Source organism: Podarcis gaigeae, assembly GCF_964106915.1.
Source record: "Podarcis gaigeae genome assembly, chromosome: 5".
Taxonomy (NCBI): domain Eukaryota; kingdom Metazoa; phylum Chordata; class Lepidosauria; order Squamata; family Lacertidae; genus Podarcis; species Podarcis gaigeae.
The window spans coordinates 61509223-61524889 of record NC_139681.1 but is presented as its reverse complement, the minus strand read 5'-3'; the positions used below and the strand labels follow the sequence as shown (position 1 = coordinate 61524889).

The window sequence follows — 15667 nt, the reverse complement described above, 5'->3', positions numbered from 1 at the left end:
TGTTTTCGATATTGATTCTCCTTTTGTTTGCAGGTGAAATACAATTTGCCATCCTGGTGTGATCGAGTGCTCTGGAAATCATATCCCCTGGTGCATGTGGTGTGTCAATCTTATGGTGGGTAGAGAACAGATTGGGAATAGCAGCAAAGCTGGTTTAAACGGAAATGATTCAGAGCTGAATCTGTAGCATTGCCTTTCGCTGCCAAGTTCTCAGCAACGGATGCACACTGTCGTTTCTGGCTTGGAATGCTTGCTCCTAAAACTTGGATGTGTAGTGGGGAGAGAATCGGCTGTGTGATAACTGGGAATGCACCTTGCAGATGTTAGAACACCTTATTAGGCCGCTGTCACTAAGCAGGAAGAACCTCACTACTGCCAGTAACCTGTAGAATATCCCATTTTCCCCAAGTCAAAAGCTGTGTAGCATTAGAGGGCTGCTGGTGGTTTAGTGTTTCTTAATCCTGGTTCCCAGTTCTGGCCTCTGGGTTTGTTTGTCTTTTAAATGTATTTTTAATGTGTTCCCAATCAAATGCTTATAAGCAGCTCTTCGGCAAATGCTGTCAGAGTCTTACCAAAACGACACACATAAAATAAAATCACAGTTAGGAAATATTTTATCAAAATCATGATATATAGCAAACTATAACATGAAATGCTGTAAAACTATAGTTCTACAGCAAATACTATATTTTTCGCTCTGTATCACGCACCTGACCATAACACGCACATAGTTTTTAGAGGAGGAAAAGAAGAAGAAAAATATTCTAAATGAAACAGTGGATGTATGATTTTTGTGGTTCATGCTGTGGCCACAGACATGTGATCTGACAGTGAGTTTGGAGTAGCCCAATGCAAAAATCCTGAGGATCCATGTGGATCCATGCTTTGTAACCACGTTTTAAGTGGGGAGGGAAGGAAAAGCACTCAAGGGACAAGGAGCACGCGTGGGGTGTGTGGAGAAGGATGCTGCTAATAATGCAGAAGAGGGGTTTATGGGGAGAAGGAACACGCGTGGGGTGGGTGGAGAAGGATGCTGCTAATAATGAAGAAGAGGGGTATAAGGGGAGAAGGCTCCTCTCCTCTCCCGCTTTGCTCCTTTAAAGCAAACAGGCTCTGCTTTTCTCCCTCCTCCCCGCTCATCCCCAGCTTAGCGAGCTGAAAAACTTTGCTGCTATTTAGCGAGCTGAGTGGGGAGGAGAGAGAGACAGAGAGCCTGCTTGCTTTAAAGGAACCAACCGGACAGGAGCTGCTTACACTCGTGTAAGTGGCTCCTCTCCTCTCCCGCTTTGCTCCTTTAAAGAAGCAGGCTCTCTGTCCCTCTCGCCTCCCCACTCAGCGTCTCTTCTCCCGCTTTGCTGTTTCAAAGCGAGCCACGGAGGAGGGAAGGAAGGGGAACCATGGACCCTCTGCTCATGACTGCAGCAGATCCCCCCTGCCACCCGTAGGCATTCCCTCCATAACACGCACAGACATTTCCCCTTACTTTCTAGGAGGAAAAAAGTGAGTGTTATGGTGCAAAAAATACAGTACTCAATCTGAGGTCATTTTGACCTGGTGATGACAGGAAAATTAAAACGGGTATAAGATAAAGCTCTCTAGGGAAGGGATTCCAAATGTGTAGTGCCAAAACAGAGAAGGCCCCACAATTGGCCGCCACCACCTATCTTATTTCATAGAGGGGTGAAATCTGAAGAAGGTCCCCAAGGCTCACCTGGACTGATTTGTTCAGAAACATGTGGTGTTTCAAGTAACCATGTCCAAAGCCTGTGTCAGAAAACTTTTGTGTACTAGATGGACTGATCCATCTAGTACACAATCCCCTTGGAGAGATGGGGCTTATTGTTTCCATAGATAACTCTGAGTATAGGACAGACAATTGCATTATTCTCTCCATCCTTGGGAGGTCAAGAAAAACAGGTGCTTAGAATCTGACTTTCCTCTTAGGATGCACCAGTGACATCATGACAAGTGATCACAGTCCTGTCTTTGCTACGTTTGAGGTTGCTGTCACCTCTCAGTTTGTCTCAAAGAATGGTAAGCAAATGCAGTGCAAGCTTTCCCTGCCCTTAATAAAGAAAGATGTAGTAGAAAACAATCTCATTCATTGCTTTAAAACTATTATCTTTAACCTGAACAAGTGTCCTCCTTTCTCCAGATGATAAGTACACAGATTCCCTGGGACAGATTGAGTTCCTGCGCTGCAGTGCCACCCTTAAGACGAAGTCTCAGACAAAATTCTACATTGAGTTCTACTCCAGCTGCCTAGAAAGTACTGTTTCTTCCACCTTTTGTCTTTATTATACAGAAGCTCTAATGATGTTTAGGTTATCAAGAAGGGACAATATTGCAGAAGGGGGGCTATTGACAAACTCAAAAGCGGGGAAAGAGAGAGAAAGAATCAGAATATATCCACTTTGTCTTTTGAAATACTTCATTCTTGGTTGTAGTAACTCTTTGGTGTTAATTGCTGTATTTTGCCAATTTTTATTTGTTGTTTTCCCTTGAAATTTCATCATCAGGGCTGTTTCCCTTATTATCACTTAAGTTTCATACATGTAGTATACCTTTAAAAAAAGCCCTACAGTTCTATTATCTAAAGGACACAAGCCTGCCAGGCAACTGAGACTAGCCACAGACCCTGCAATTTAGTCTGCTGCTGCTGCATGGCAAATCCCTATATTTCTCCATAAATCATGTATTTTAATTTATGTTATACCATAGAAGGTGATATATATAGCGCTCTCAGAGGAATGCTTCCCATTCTGGCACTCACAACTTAGCTTCAACAAGGTTGCTGCATCTTGCACCTTCAGACCATGCTCTGGAACTTAACACACAGTTATTGTGAGGGTTAAGAAGAGAGGGGGAAATACTATACATGCTGGTCTGAGCTTGGAAGAAAATGTGATGTGGATGTAGTCCATCATTGCTATGTTATATTGGACATATACCAAGTTATTGAACCCATTCAAGGTAGCATAGTGCAGTCAACAGATGTCATTTCTAGTCCTAAACCTAATTCTGTATTGTACAATAGTAGTACACAGCATTTGGTGGAATGACTATATTCACTGTAGGAGAATGAACTTGTTCGTTCTCTCTCTCTCTCTCTCTCTCTCTCTCTCGTGTGTGTGTGTGTGTGTATGAGAGAGATCATTTTTTTGCTTTTCTTGTCTCCAGATTGCATAGTCTTTGCACAAAACCTCTCTACCTTAAATTGGAAGGCTTGCAGTAGCATGCAAAATCAGTTTTCTATCTTCATGACAAGCAATTCAGAGCCTCCTTTGTCACAACCGCAGAGCAACTTGGGCAGAAAAATATTAGGGGTAGCCATGTAAATGGATTCTCCCAAGACTGGGAGAATTGCCTTATATTTTATCAGAACTTAAATTGGAATGCTGCAGCTTAATCGCCTTGTGAATTGCAGCCAATAAAAACAGTTGATGCCTTGGGAGACAATCATTTTGTTTGTTTTGTAAGCAGAACTGTACATCAATGCTGGAAATTGTATGAATTCCTGAATCTGAGCCATTTATGCAGTGAGAGAGTACATGCCCAAAGTCTGTTGACTATTCTTTCCTCTGCAAAGAAAAATAGCATGCCTCTACTGTACTCTTATTCACATGTCACAGAGATCGATTAATCCAGCTCCACACACAAAAAATTGGGGGGAATATACAGAGATTTGCATACATTTCTATGGAAACCATGTGTTAGGAATCTTAAATTAGAATTTCAAAAATGTGCTATCTTGAGTGGCGTAGGAAGAGCTGTTATGTTCTCCTTATCCTCTTGTCCACGCATGCACTGAGACTTCTAACACCTTTCTTAAATGAAAGGAAATAATAAAAAGATAAGATAGTAAGGTCATTCAGTGGACTCAATAAATGGACTTTGCAAACATTCTGACAGAATCAGATTCTTGTACACACAAATGCTTCCCATTTTTGTGTCCACAAAGCAGAATAATTAGCAGTTTCCATTTGCTGCCAAGTTTTTTTATTTTAGTTTTGCAAATGTGTGTGCTTGTTGTGCATTTCTCAGCTGGCAAATGATTTTTCTTTTCTCACACTTTTGCAGGCTTTGTAAAGAGCCAGGAGGGAGAAAATGAGGAAGGAAATGAAGGCGAACTAGTGGTGAAGTTTGTTGAAGCCCTTCCTAAGGTAGCCTTGTTTCATGCTTATTTTAACAAATGTCTTCCATCTGTAGCTTTGCTGCAGTTTATATAAAAGCACAAAAGATTGTGCAAAGTTCATCCTCGGTCACCATTGTTGCTTGTACAATCCTTCCACGTGTCTCTGATTGTGCTACATCCAGTACTCAATAGACAGACAAGGGAATCATCTTGCTGCACAGAAATGTTTGTGTCAGTTTCACTTCCCTGCTGCTGAACAGCAGGGAAGTGGAATTGACCAAATTCTTTTTTAACATTCAGCAACAGAGGAGGAGGTGCACAGGAAGTTTAAAAAATAATTAGGGGGGAAATTCTCAAAATTACAAGGTCATTTTGCTGAGTGTATACCACCACTTTTGTTAGTTCAGCAAGCACTCTCCCCATTGCTTGAGTGCTAAAGCAGGGAAGCATTTTAAGATTGCAGGGCCAGATGGAGGGTATACTGAAATAAAAGGTACAACAAGGCACACAATAAAGTTACATAAATAAAATTAACACATAATCATGAAATCATGTGGGAGAGATATTATTATGTCACGAGTCACTGTTGATGAGCACATCCCAGTGCGTCTAAGTGTTGGGATGACAAGGTTGGGGTGAAAGTTGCATTTTCCTTGCACCGACATTTTGAGATTTGACTACTGTGAAAATGCAGTTCCCCCAAAACAGGAGTCCTACTAGGGAGAAAAACTTCTAGATCTTCTTCAACAACCCACAGTGCAGATCCATTCTAACACTAAGGTTTCATGATTCCACATAATCAAAAGTTCAGATCTCCCAATTTTTGAATTTCTCTCTCTCTTCTAGATAGGCTATAGAATGCTTTCTTAGGAGCCCTGCTCCAAATACTTATACTAAATGAACATATGGGTAATTAAATAGTTTGGAAGAACATGTTAAAATGACATTCCAACTGGTGTCCTTAAAAGGACTTGCAGCTAAGGGCTGCCAAGAGAAATCTAGTAGCCCCAGTTAGCCGTTTGTGGTGTGTTACATTCCAGACTCCTACATAACAAGCATAAGAAGAGACAAGACCTTATGGCTGATTCTATTCTCCCTTCTACTTTAACAGGATGTTATGATGATGACACCCAGTGTATGATGTATTTTTCATGTATGATGGCCATACATGGTCTCACCTTCACAGATTTTCAGTTCAGAAACTGGAGTTGGGCATCACTTTCAGATACAGAACCCGTATTTATAACCAGATGTTCTAAAAACCTGAAGAATATATTAAAGCAGCTACAAGATGAAAGAGATTATATGATGCGGCTTCAAATAACAGGGATTTCTTCCTTGAAAACCATTGTTGGTCAAATGGAATATTTGTTTCCACCTTTGCTAATACAGGGAAATTCTAACATTATTTTATCACAGCGTTAACTGTGTCTCATTGAAAATGTTATATTTTAACTTATAATTGCTTTAGAGTTGTGATATCAGAAGTGCACATGCAAATCATCCTAAGTCATTAATGTCAGAAAGAATCGTACCAGTGGTTTCTTAGAAGGCAGACAGAGATACGCTAATACATTTGCTTGGCATTTATATAGAGTGTTTTAATGTCCAAAGCACGTCACATAACTTAGTTAATTATTATTTTATTATTTTTATTTATTATTATTAAATTACTTCCTATGAAGATTAGGGTTACACAGCATGTATAATAGTTGCATAGATAAAAATAGCTAAAAGAACTGCACATATAAAATCAGTTAAAAACAAATATAAAAATAAAAGCAGTTTGAAACAATAGCAGCACATACATAAAAGCTACTCAAATCCAAGAGAAATCAATTGGAATAAATATTTTAGAAGGCTTGTCCTTGTTTAGAAGGAACGTCTTCAGCAGGTGCTGAAAAGACAATAGAGAAGACACCTTTCTGCTATCAAGTGGGAAGGAGTTCCAAAGGGAAGGTAATGCCACACTAAAGGCCTGATTCCAACATGGTGTGAAACAGTCTTCCCGATAAGATGGTATCTGCAGAATGCCCTCTACAGGGAATAAGATTGTCTTGTAGGTGTACAGGTGTTTTCAACAACCCTCCAAGAACTTCACATTTCCTGACATCTCTACCTAGGACTACCTTGTGAGTTCATCTCACAGAGGCAAGGCTCAGACTGGGGACTTCCAGCTTTGTCTCTTTTCTACTTACAGGATTTCCACCATTCCTTTCTCTGAGGGCTGCTTCACATCCCATATTTTTAGGTGTACATTTATAAGCATGTACACCTAAAATGCAACGTATGAACATATCGGGAAACTTGTATGTTATCTAAATGTAGTAATCGGAGATCCAGGACTAGCTACAATGTAGGCCCTTCAGTCATTGTAATTTTTGTTCAGCAAGTAAAAAATTGTAACACTGGAATTCAAAAGCAGCTCTGATATTACCCTTAGGCTGAGATCCTAAACATTGTTTCTTGAGAGTAAATCCCCTGATCACAATAGGACTCACTCCTATGAAAGCGCAAGTAGGATAGCAAATTTAATTGCAATTTCCAAAAGGGTAACGGTAGTACTCTTAGCTTTGATAGCATAAGCTTTGACTGACTACAGAGGCTAACTTTAACACAATTGCATTTTTAAGGGAAATGTGCTACTTTCTGGGATATATATTGTATATACAGTCCCCTCTCTGGTATCACTGACCTTTCTGAGCTTTCTCTTGCAGCTGACTCCAATTATTTCAGATCCAGAGTACCTGCTAGACCAGCACATTCTGATCAGCATTAAATCATCAGATAGTGATGAATCCTATGGTAAGACTTTGCCTCTAAAGCTTATACATGAGTCAACCTCTCCTTACATTTCCCCCTGCCCACAAAGTTGTTTAATGTGTGGGAGAAAATGCATGTATGAATTTCTAGGTTTCTAGAAATTCTCTTTTCTACGATAGCAACATTTTACAACAGCATATCTTTTTAAAATGTAATTTTAAGTATTGCTGAGAACTGTGGTTCTTTACACGAGGAACATAATCGCTATGGACTTATCCAGTCTCCCTCCGACAAGTTCCCTGTGCAAACCTGTCCTTCTGGCATTATCTGTTCCCTTGTCTTTCTCTAGGTGAAGGCTGCATTGCCCTTCGAAGTGGAGCTACAGAATCCCAAGTCCCAATCCAAACTATGCTAACACACCATGGGGAAAAGACAGGCATCTTCCAAGGTGAATTCAAGCTGCAAACATCTGAAGGGAAACAGAGAGAAAAACTATATGGTAAGGCAATTTACATGAACAAACAATGGGCTCATGGGCTCTCCCCCCTCTCCTGTTTCAGCCTGTCTGCAAGAAGATCAGTTCATTTTCAATTAACCATAGTTTAGTGTTATGCCCAAACCCTAAACAGTGGCTAATCTTAACTAAGGTTTTATTAAAGTAAATCAGCTTCATAAACCACAGCTTGAAGTTGACTTGCTTTGGTAATCCATAGTTAAGCCTAACCACAATTTTTCTGGGTTCAGACATAATACAAAGCAGCCGTTAGTTAAAAATAATAATGAAGTGAATGCTTCATGGCTGTACCAGCAGAGGAGACGGGATTAGGGAGGCCATGAATCCAAGGTTCATTCACAAAATGGTAAACCATTGTTTGTGTGTTACATCCATAAGCAGAAAATATGTGACGGGTAGCATGAGTCTTTGTCTGCTAAAATCGCTGATACATGGCAGGGGAGAATATCACGTTGCCCTTTATATATTTTTATATTTTTATATATATATATATATATATATATATATATATATATATATATATAAATAAAAGAAGAGATGTTTTCCTGTGTGAAGGTATTCTCCTTGTAAGGAGAGTATCAGTGTGTGAAGAACCTGAAGATTGACTCTGATAATGGAGTGTTTAAGCATTAAAAAAAAAAAAAACCACTGTGGCTTTTGGGGTTGAAAAGTAATTCCCGCCCCCACACTGAGGTATAAACAAATATACAGGAGATCTACGGAATAAAGTTATAGCTCTTCTTTCCTGCTTCCAACCAAATGAACAGCCAGAGGGAGCCCTCTACCTGACGGTCAGCAATATAGATTTCACATGCTTCTGCTTTATTTTCACTCTGTATTATATGAATGATGTGATTAGCAGCCATGTCATAGGCTTTTAAAAATTTAATAACAGGCATGTGCTGGGGGTGGGTGGACAGGGGGGTTGTCATCAGCATCACAGGGGAGGGGTGGCTTAAATCCCCCCCCAGCCCCTATATTGGTAAAAAAATAACACACACCCATGCACAGCAATTAGAATGAGGAGGAAAACCCACAATGCCCTTTAGACATTTTGATATTTGAAGGGAGATATGGAGATAATCTCCTTGTAATGGGAATATCAGTGTGTGAAAGAGAAGAGCCATAACCGCTGTGAAAATCCTGAAGAATGTTTCTGGTAATAAGCATTTGAAAATATTTTTTTTTCTATCTTCCCCTACCCCCAGTACTAATTGCTGCAAGTGCAAGGAGCTGTGTGTGATTTTTACTGAGAATTTGGCTGGGGTGGGAAGGTTTCAACTTTCCCATGTGCTGTGGTGCCAGTCGCAATCCAGGGTGTAGTATTTAATTTTTTAAAAATTAAATGTGAATGCTGATCAGGCTCTGGGAGCAGGTCTCTCTCTCTCTCCCTCCCTCTCCTTTTCATCAGATACGTTGAAAAATGGGTACCAAACTGGCTCTAAAATGCAGAGATAGCTGTTGTCTTTTTGAAAACATTAGTGGCCTTTGGCATTGTTGATCCGGATGTCAAACGTAATCGAAATAGAATTAAAATCCTGATAGAAAAGCATTGATATCAAATATCATTAATGGAAGAGAAGTAGCTATGCTTTGTTTCTTCTTGAGAAAAAGAAATATATTTGTTTAAATGCCTTATAGTGCTTGGAAAGACCTGCAGATATCAAACCTTTTTGAATATTCAATCTGTACCTTCAAGAGATACTTGGAAAGGGACTTTCTTCAAGTTGCTGCTTTTCCTGTCCCTGTAGTGCCATCGGCTCCAGCATAGGGCCATTTTACTAGTTGTGGTTCTCACAATGTTACGGTAGCTTGTGAGGGGTAGTGGAGGCAGTGAGGTTTTCCTAGCAGCAATGTGCTCATCATGACAGAGATGGAGCAAGGAGAGGTGGTGGTGGTGAGGACTGAGGAACTGGGCTTCGGTTTCTATAAATAAAATTTTATTATTATATTATTATTATTTGCAGTGCCAGCCCTGGAGCTCACCTGCCCCCTTCACTACACTGCTTCATCCTTGCCTGGTACTGCCAAGAGAATGCCACTGCCCACCCCCATGAACTACCTCCATGTTACACTAGGATGAATGGATTTTTTTCCATTTATGTAACTCTTAACAAGTACAGAGACCCTCTCAGGCCTATGTAGGCAGTGAGGGGAGATGAATTCAGCTAACCACCCAAATTCTACTAGAGAATGAGGCAGATGGGCCTGGTCTTGAAACCCGCCTGTTGGGACCCCTGGGACAGTTTTAGGAGTCACACAGGGGGAGGAGAGGCTGAGGAAGTTCCATTGCATGGCAAAAATTCCTTGTGCTTGTGGAACTGTTTAGTTGGAGACTGCATCTCAGGGATTTAGAACCTAAATGTTACAAACTTGTACTGCAGCCCTAAGCACTGTTATATTTCTTTTGTCTCTTTCCTCTAGACTTCGTGAAGATTGAACGGGATGAGGCTGCTGGCCAGAAACCAGTGAGGGTCTCGAGCTGTGTAGACTATGCCAAAGAGTGGGAGCCGGTGAATAGGTAGGATAAAGGCAGTTAATTTATGTGTGCAAAGATGACTGACGTGTTGGCTGGTGACGTGCCCTCAGGCAGATATGGATCTGCCAGAGCTTGTGTGCATTGCAGAATAAACAAGAAAGTTGTTTACATGTATTATTCCCCACCACACCAAGAGAATATAATAAGAGCATTGAAAACTATCTCCAAATAAAGTAACAGATGTGAGAAATGGCTGCATGGAGAAAATGCTACCATTATGTTTGAAAATTATCAGATTATGGAACCTACTAATGCACTGTCTTCCCCTGAAAGGGAGCCTTGTTCCAGCAGAAAATCCACTCACATAATGGCCAAAGAAGCAGCAGCTATTGCCCGCTATCGAGGAACAGCGACAACTTCTCTAGATGAACCGAGCAAGACTGATCCTTTGCGGTAGTGATTTTTACCTTAGTGTGCTTTGCTGTATGCACTAAAGAATTCTTCCTGCCTAGAAGAAGAGCCTGGAAATGCAGGCAGCCTCCAAATATTGCTAAACTCCCAGCTCCCAGCATCCCTGACCATTGGCTGTGGTGGCTGGGGCTGATAGGGAGCTGAGTTCAGAACACCTGGAGAGCACCAGGTTGGGAAAAGCTGCTCTAGATAAAAACCTTGCTTCTCTAACTTTGTATTAAGAACACTGGATCAGGCCAGTGGCCCATCTAGTCCAGCATCCTGTTCTCACAGTGGCTAGCCAGATGTTTGTAAGAAGCTTATAAACTGGACATGAGCGCAACATGCCCAGCTGCACTTCCCAGCTACTGATATTCTATGCTAAGGGTTGGGTTTCGCTTCTCTAACTCTGTATTCTGACTGATTTTCTGCCTTCCGCAACTCTTTCTCCTCAGAAGTACAGTGACCACAGATTTCAATAATCCCAGCTACTTACGGATGGCGGCTGCCTCTCAACAATTCCCTGCAACAGGCCAGCTTAAGCAGATCCCTTCACCAGACCAACTGCCTGCTGCGTGGAACTATGACCTACAATCCAAAGACAGTACTTGTCTGATGGGGCTAGAGTCTCCCACCACGCCTTCCACCCAGTCCCCTGGATCTCCAAGAGCACCCACTCAGTCTACAACTCATCGAAAGGATCAAGTGTGAGTTTTTGCACACCCTCTAGAGATGTTCTAATTCCTCCTCATTCACCTGCTCTTTAACAGAGTGATTCATCAGCGTCTGAGGGATTGACTGGGTTGTAGGTGCCAGGTGTTAAAAGCGATTGGGAACTTATGACACTCCAGTTGTTCCTAGTATTCCAGACAACTGGCTATGCTTGCTGCGGCTAAAAAAAGCTGTAGTCCAACATTTCGAGAACATCAGATTCCCCACCTGTGAACCATAAAAGGTAAAGGTAAAGGTACCCCTGCCCGTACGGGCCAGTCTTGCCAGACTCTGGGGTTGTGCGCCCATCTCACTCAAGAGGCCAGGGGCCAGCGCTGTCCGAAGACACTTCCGGGTCACATGGCCAGCGTGACATTGCTGCTCTGGCAAGCCAGAGCTGCACACGGAAACGCCGTTTACCTTCCCGCTAGAAAGCGGTCCCTATTTATCTACTTGCACCCGAGGGTGCTTTCGAACTGCTAGGTTGGCAGGCGCTGGGACTGAGCAACAGGAGCGCACCCCGCCGCGGGGATTCGAACCGCCGACCTTTCGATCGGCAAGCCCTAGGCGCTGAGGCTTTTACCCACAGCGCCACCCGCGTCCCCCTGTGAACCATAGAAAGTAGAAAATATTAAGTGAGGTGCCACCAGCATCACCACCTTCCTAGTAAGCAGACACAGTAACCTCTCTGAAGTGCATAGTTGGTACATCTAATTTCAATAAATAATTTCCAGCCTAGCTGAATGCACTTTTTAAAATCTGAGCACTGTCGTGGTGGTGAACAGGTTTTTAATACCACTGTTTTGTATAAAGTTCAGTCTTCACCAGCATTTTATTCTCATGTATTTTATCACAATCATTTTGATTACTTCCCCACCGCTTTTAATTTCTTTGGTTTAACCTGTCCTTGCTTTCCCTTTGATATTTCCCCCACTCCTTTCCCATTGCAGGTATGCCGAGGTGAGGAAAAGCATGATAGAGCCATTTCTACCAGATGACATGTATCCTAAACCAGAGATGATTGATAACCCACTTTATGACTTTGCAAAAACCAAGGACAAAGTGCCGTCCAAGAGAGAGCAGGAATTCTCCAAGATGTCTCGAAAAGAGCTCCCAAATATCCCTGACCAGAGCTTCCCTTTCCCCAAGTTACCGGAGCCTGACAGTAGCAAATCGGCATACAAGCAGCAGTCCTCCCCACCCTTCCCAGTCCCTGCATCCAGAGTTCGTTGTCACACCTATTCCAACCAAACCGAGGGAAAGACTGCAGTGCCTGAAAAGACTTTTGGCAAGCAGAAGCCCTGTTCCAACTTAGACCCCCTAGTACCACCACTGAAGAAACCTGTCAAATTCTCAAGGTCTGAAGTAGGACACAGCAAACCACCTCTTCCATCCAAGAGTCAAGTGGTGCTTGACATGCAGAACACCAAAGGAAAAGATTATCGAGACAGCTCAGAACTTCCACACCACAGAAAGCACCAAAACGACAATGGACCTGTAAGCCGGACAACGACGCCGGTACGTTTAGGATAGGACTGCAGGAAGTGGCAGCTGCTATGCAGTGTGCTTCAGGCAGAGATTTTCCCCAGCCCTACATGAAGATGCTGTGGGCTGAACCTGCGGCTATTTGCATAACAAGCAGGTGTTTTGCCACTGAGCTACTGTCTTTGCTTTTTGTTGTTGTAAGCCAGTGAGATGCATTGCAATTATTAGAAGTGTTGTATCATTGTAGTGAAAGGGACTTGCCATTTGTTGCAAATGTGCTTCAACAGCCTGCTGAAGTTTTGGGGCCAAATTTTAATTGGGGCAGGATGCTGCCGTGCTTTGGTGATTACTTTTGCTGTAAGGCCACACAGAACCAAAAGGTTTGACTCTCATTTACCAACAGTGTTTGCATTTTTAGTTACTTTATAATAATTATTATATATTTATCCCGCCTTTTTCCATCTCAGGACTCAAACTACTGTATATGCATATATAAAACCTATTAAAACCATACCAATAATTACAATAAAAACAGTGTAACACCTGCCCTTTCATTAAAAGCAGTCAGTTCCCTAAACCCAAACCCACTTAATCCTTTGGGTGGTAAATGAGAGTCCAATTCATTTACCACCAAAGAACAAAGTGGTTTTGGGTTGTGAATAAACTAATAATGCAAACATTAGACTGATAACCGGAGACACAATGGTTAAAACTTATTTTGAAAAACATGTTAGTAGTAACAGGCAGCGAGTTTAGGGACAAGATAATGCACCCTGCTAAAGTGCTGGTGTTGGTCCTTTCCTTGATTTTAGAGAAGATCCTGACTGCAAGCCAATCAATTTCAGGTCTTCTACTGCACTGGTAGCTTTGGGGTAGTGAGAAGAAGATAAAGGAGAATACTTTTTAGCTGTATGCCTCAATGACACCAGAGGCAACTGTTAAGTATTTGTTGGCTGCTTAAAACTTTAGGAGCTAAAGTCTTATATCTGAGGGTCCCTTTGCACAGAGATAAAATACCTGCTGAGGTGTTACACAAGAGCATCACCAGAGCAGATACAGATAGTGCTTTTGCAAAGCAAACAGTAACTTGGGCTTAATGCAAAATGCATCCACCAACAATGGCTCCCAGTGTCATCTACAAGGCAGATATTGCTTGAGGCAAACAATGTTTTGGTGGAGGGCCTGGCTTAACATTTAGAATTAGGTTAAGATGTAGGGTCCTTGCCTTTGGGCAGTGTCAATGCTATATAATTATTCTGTAGGTAAGCTGAAGAGTGGATGTTCTTTTTGTCTTTGCAGTGAACAACAACTTCACAGATGAGACCTTGAAACGAGTCCTGAAGTGAACCTGCATGGACATTTCCGAGAGTTCATGTCTATATCCTCTGATCTGGTTCACAAAGCCCTGGAATTCTTTTTAATTTTTTGAAAGAGGTAATCTCTATCTATCAGTACACATCTCCTGAGACATCATGCAAGACTACTTTAGACCAAGATACATGAATATGTCCGATACCAGCAAATGCCGTAATGGTTAAAATAATAATAATAATAATAATAGATTTTTTTACATTGCAGCTTTGGTAATTCTTTTGAGAGCAAAGGAGTTGTGGACATTTGTGTTACAAAAGGTACTAAGGATGGGAAAAGGGGAAAAGCACAAGTTAGGTACATCCAAAAAGTGCTCTGCATACACAAGCTTGTAGATTACTGTATTTCAAACCTGAATGAGGGCAATTCTTTCTCAGCAGGAACCATCTTGAAATTGGCAGAGCTTCATGGCATTCCTCCCCTCAGTGGAGTGGAAAAGCAAGAACAAACAATGCTGTCAAAAGTGCTATAACTTTGTATTTTTCACAGGATTAGGGCAGAAAGAGTATGGATTTTCTGGTAGTATGTGTGTCCTTTGAAACTGCAGGTCTATTAATAGTAAGCTGCCACCGAGTTTTTCTTCCAATTAGTTTGATGGGTAGCATGGATTGGGATAAAGGGGCTCCTTACTAGGTACAGAAAGATTCCTAGGTATTAATACCAGACGAGCCTTAGCAATCTGATCTGTCCTTGTGGGGTTTTTTTTATTAGTAAGTAGGAAAAAATGTGGAGGTTTTTTAAAATATAATTTGTAAGTACAAATGTGAAGCAAATTAAAATGACCACTGGAAGTTAGTCTAGCATTTTTTTAAAAAGTCAATCCTACTGCAGAATAGAATGTCTTCCTGGTTGTTTTAGTGGCATTAGGTACATGCTGACTTCATTGAACATGACGTCAGCGATAATGTTTAGTTTCTTTTTACTTCTCTCTCTCAGACCCTCGTGCACAGCTTTGTCATAAAATTGTGCAGTTTCTAATGTCTACTTTGTTAAAATGTGTTGCTAAAATAAAAAAAATGATAATTTGCTTTTATGTGCTGATAATTATAAAGGGTCTGCAGCTGCCACCTGGGTACTCAAGGTGCACTGCCTTGGCTTCTTCAATGGAAGAGAAGTTGGATATAAAATATACTGAATGGTCAAGTAAGGAAATACAGAAGTAGCATTATTTGGGTGTGGGAAGCATGCTTGCCATGTTCTATCCAAATGAATTGTTTTCTCTCCATGGCTGAACTTGAGAAAAGCTGGTTCTGCATGATGGAACAGAAGCATGGAGGAGCGGATTATCGAAGGCTATGATAGCTGTGCTATCTATGCCTCTACAGTAGGAAGCAGCATGCTTCTGCAAGCCAGTTGCTGGAAGCCAAAGGAGGGGAGAGTGTTCTTGTGCTTGGGCCCTGCCTGTGGATTTCCAACAGGCTAACCATCATAAACCTATCCCTGGAGCACTTCTCCAATTTTTTGTGAAATGGATTGGCTTGCATCCTAAGGCATGCAATGTAATGAAATTCACAGGAGGACAGTTTCCTGTCCCTCTTTCTTATCCCACATCATTCAGGTGATCTTCCAGACCTAGCCCTGTAGCCAGTCTTCCTTGTTATGTGGGACAGCCACATTTCTAGGTAAAGCATTTGAGGGGCAGACTCACAGTACTAGCTAATGCCACGCCCCCATACTGGTAGAGAGGATCTGAGGGCCAAGGTAGGGAAAGGAAAAGGCAGTGATCTTCCCTCTCCTCCATGCAGAGAGTGTGTTAACT

General features: G+C 41.7%; 1 protein-coding gene across 2 annotated transcripts in view; it reads left to right on the top strand.

Annotated features, from left to right (window-relative positions):
- INPP5D (inositol polyphosphate-5-phosphatase D) overlaps positions 1-14935 on the top strand; it is a 58089-nt gene extending 43154 nt beyond the window's left edge. The window contains exons 18-28 of one of the 2 annotated variants that reach the window (XR_014565059.1): positions 34-115; positions 1945-2034; positions 2156-2269; positions 4081-4163; positions 6853-6940; positions 7248-7397; positions 9837-9933; positions 10225-10344; positions 10797-11048; positions 12003-13710; positions 13742-14935. Coding sequence is in view for 1 of the 2 variants with exons in the window: in XM_083741789.1 (XP_083597915.1) it covers positions 34-115; positions 1945-2034; positions 2156-2269; positions 4081-4163; positions 6853-6940; positions 7248-7397; positions 9837-9933; positions 10225-10344; positions 10797-11048; positions 12003-12570; positions 13837-13839 (1647 nt within the window). In the remaining variant the exon portion in view is untranslated. The remainder of the gene's footprint in view (positions 1-33; positions 116-1944; positions 2035-2155; positions 2270-4080; positions 4164-6852; positions 6941-7247; positions 7398-9836; positions 9934-10224; positions 10345-10796; positions 11049-12002; positions 13711-13741) is intronic. The other variant, XM_083741789.1, reaches the window with a different exon arrangement.
- The last annotated feature ends 732 nt before the right edge of the window (positions 14936-15667 follow it).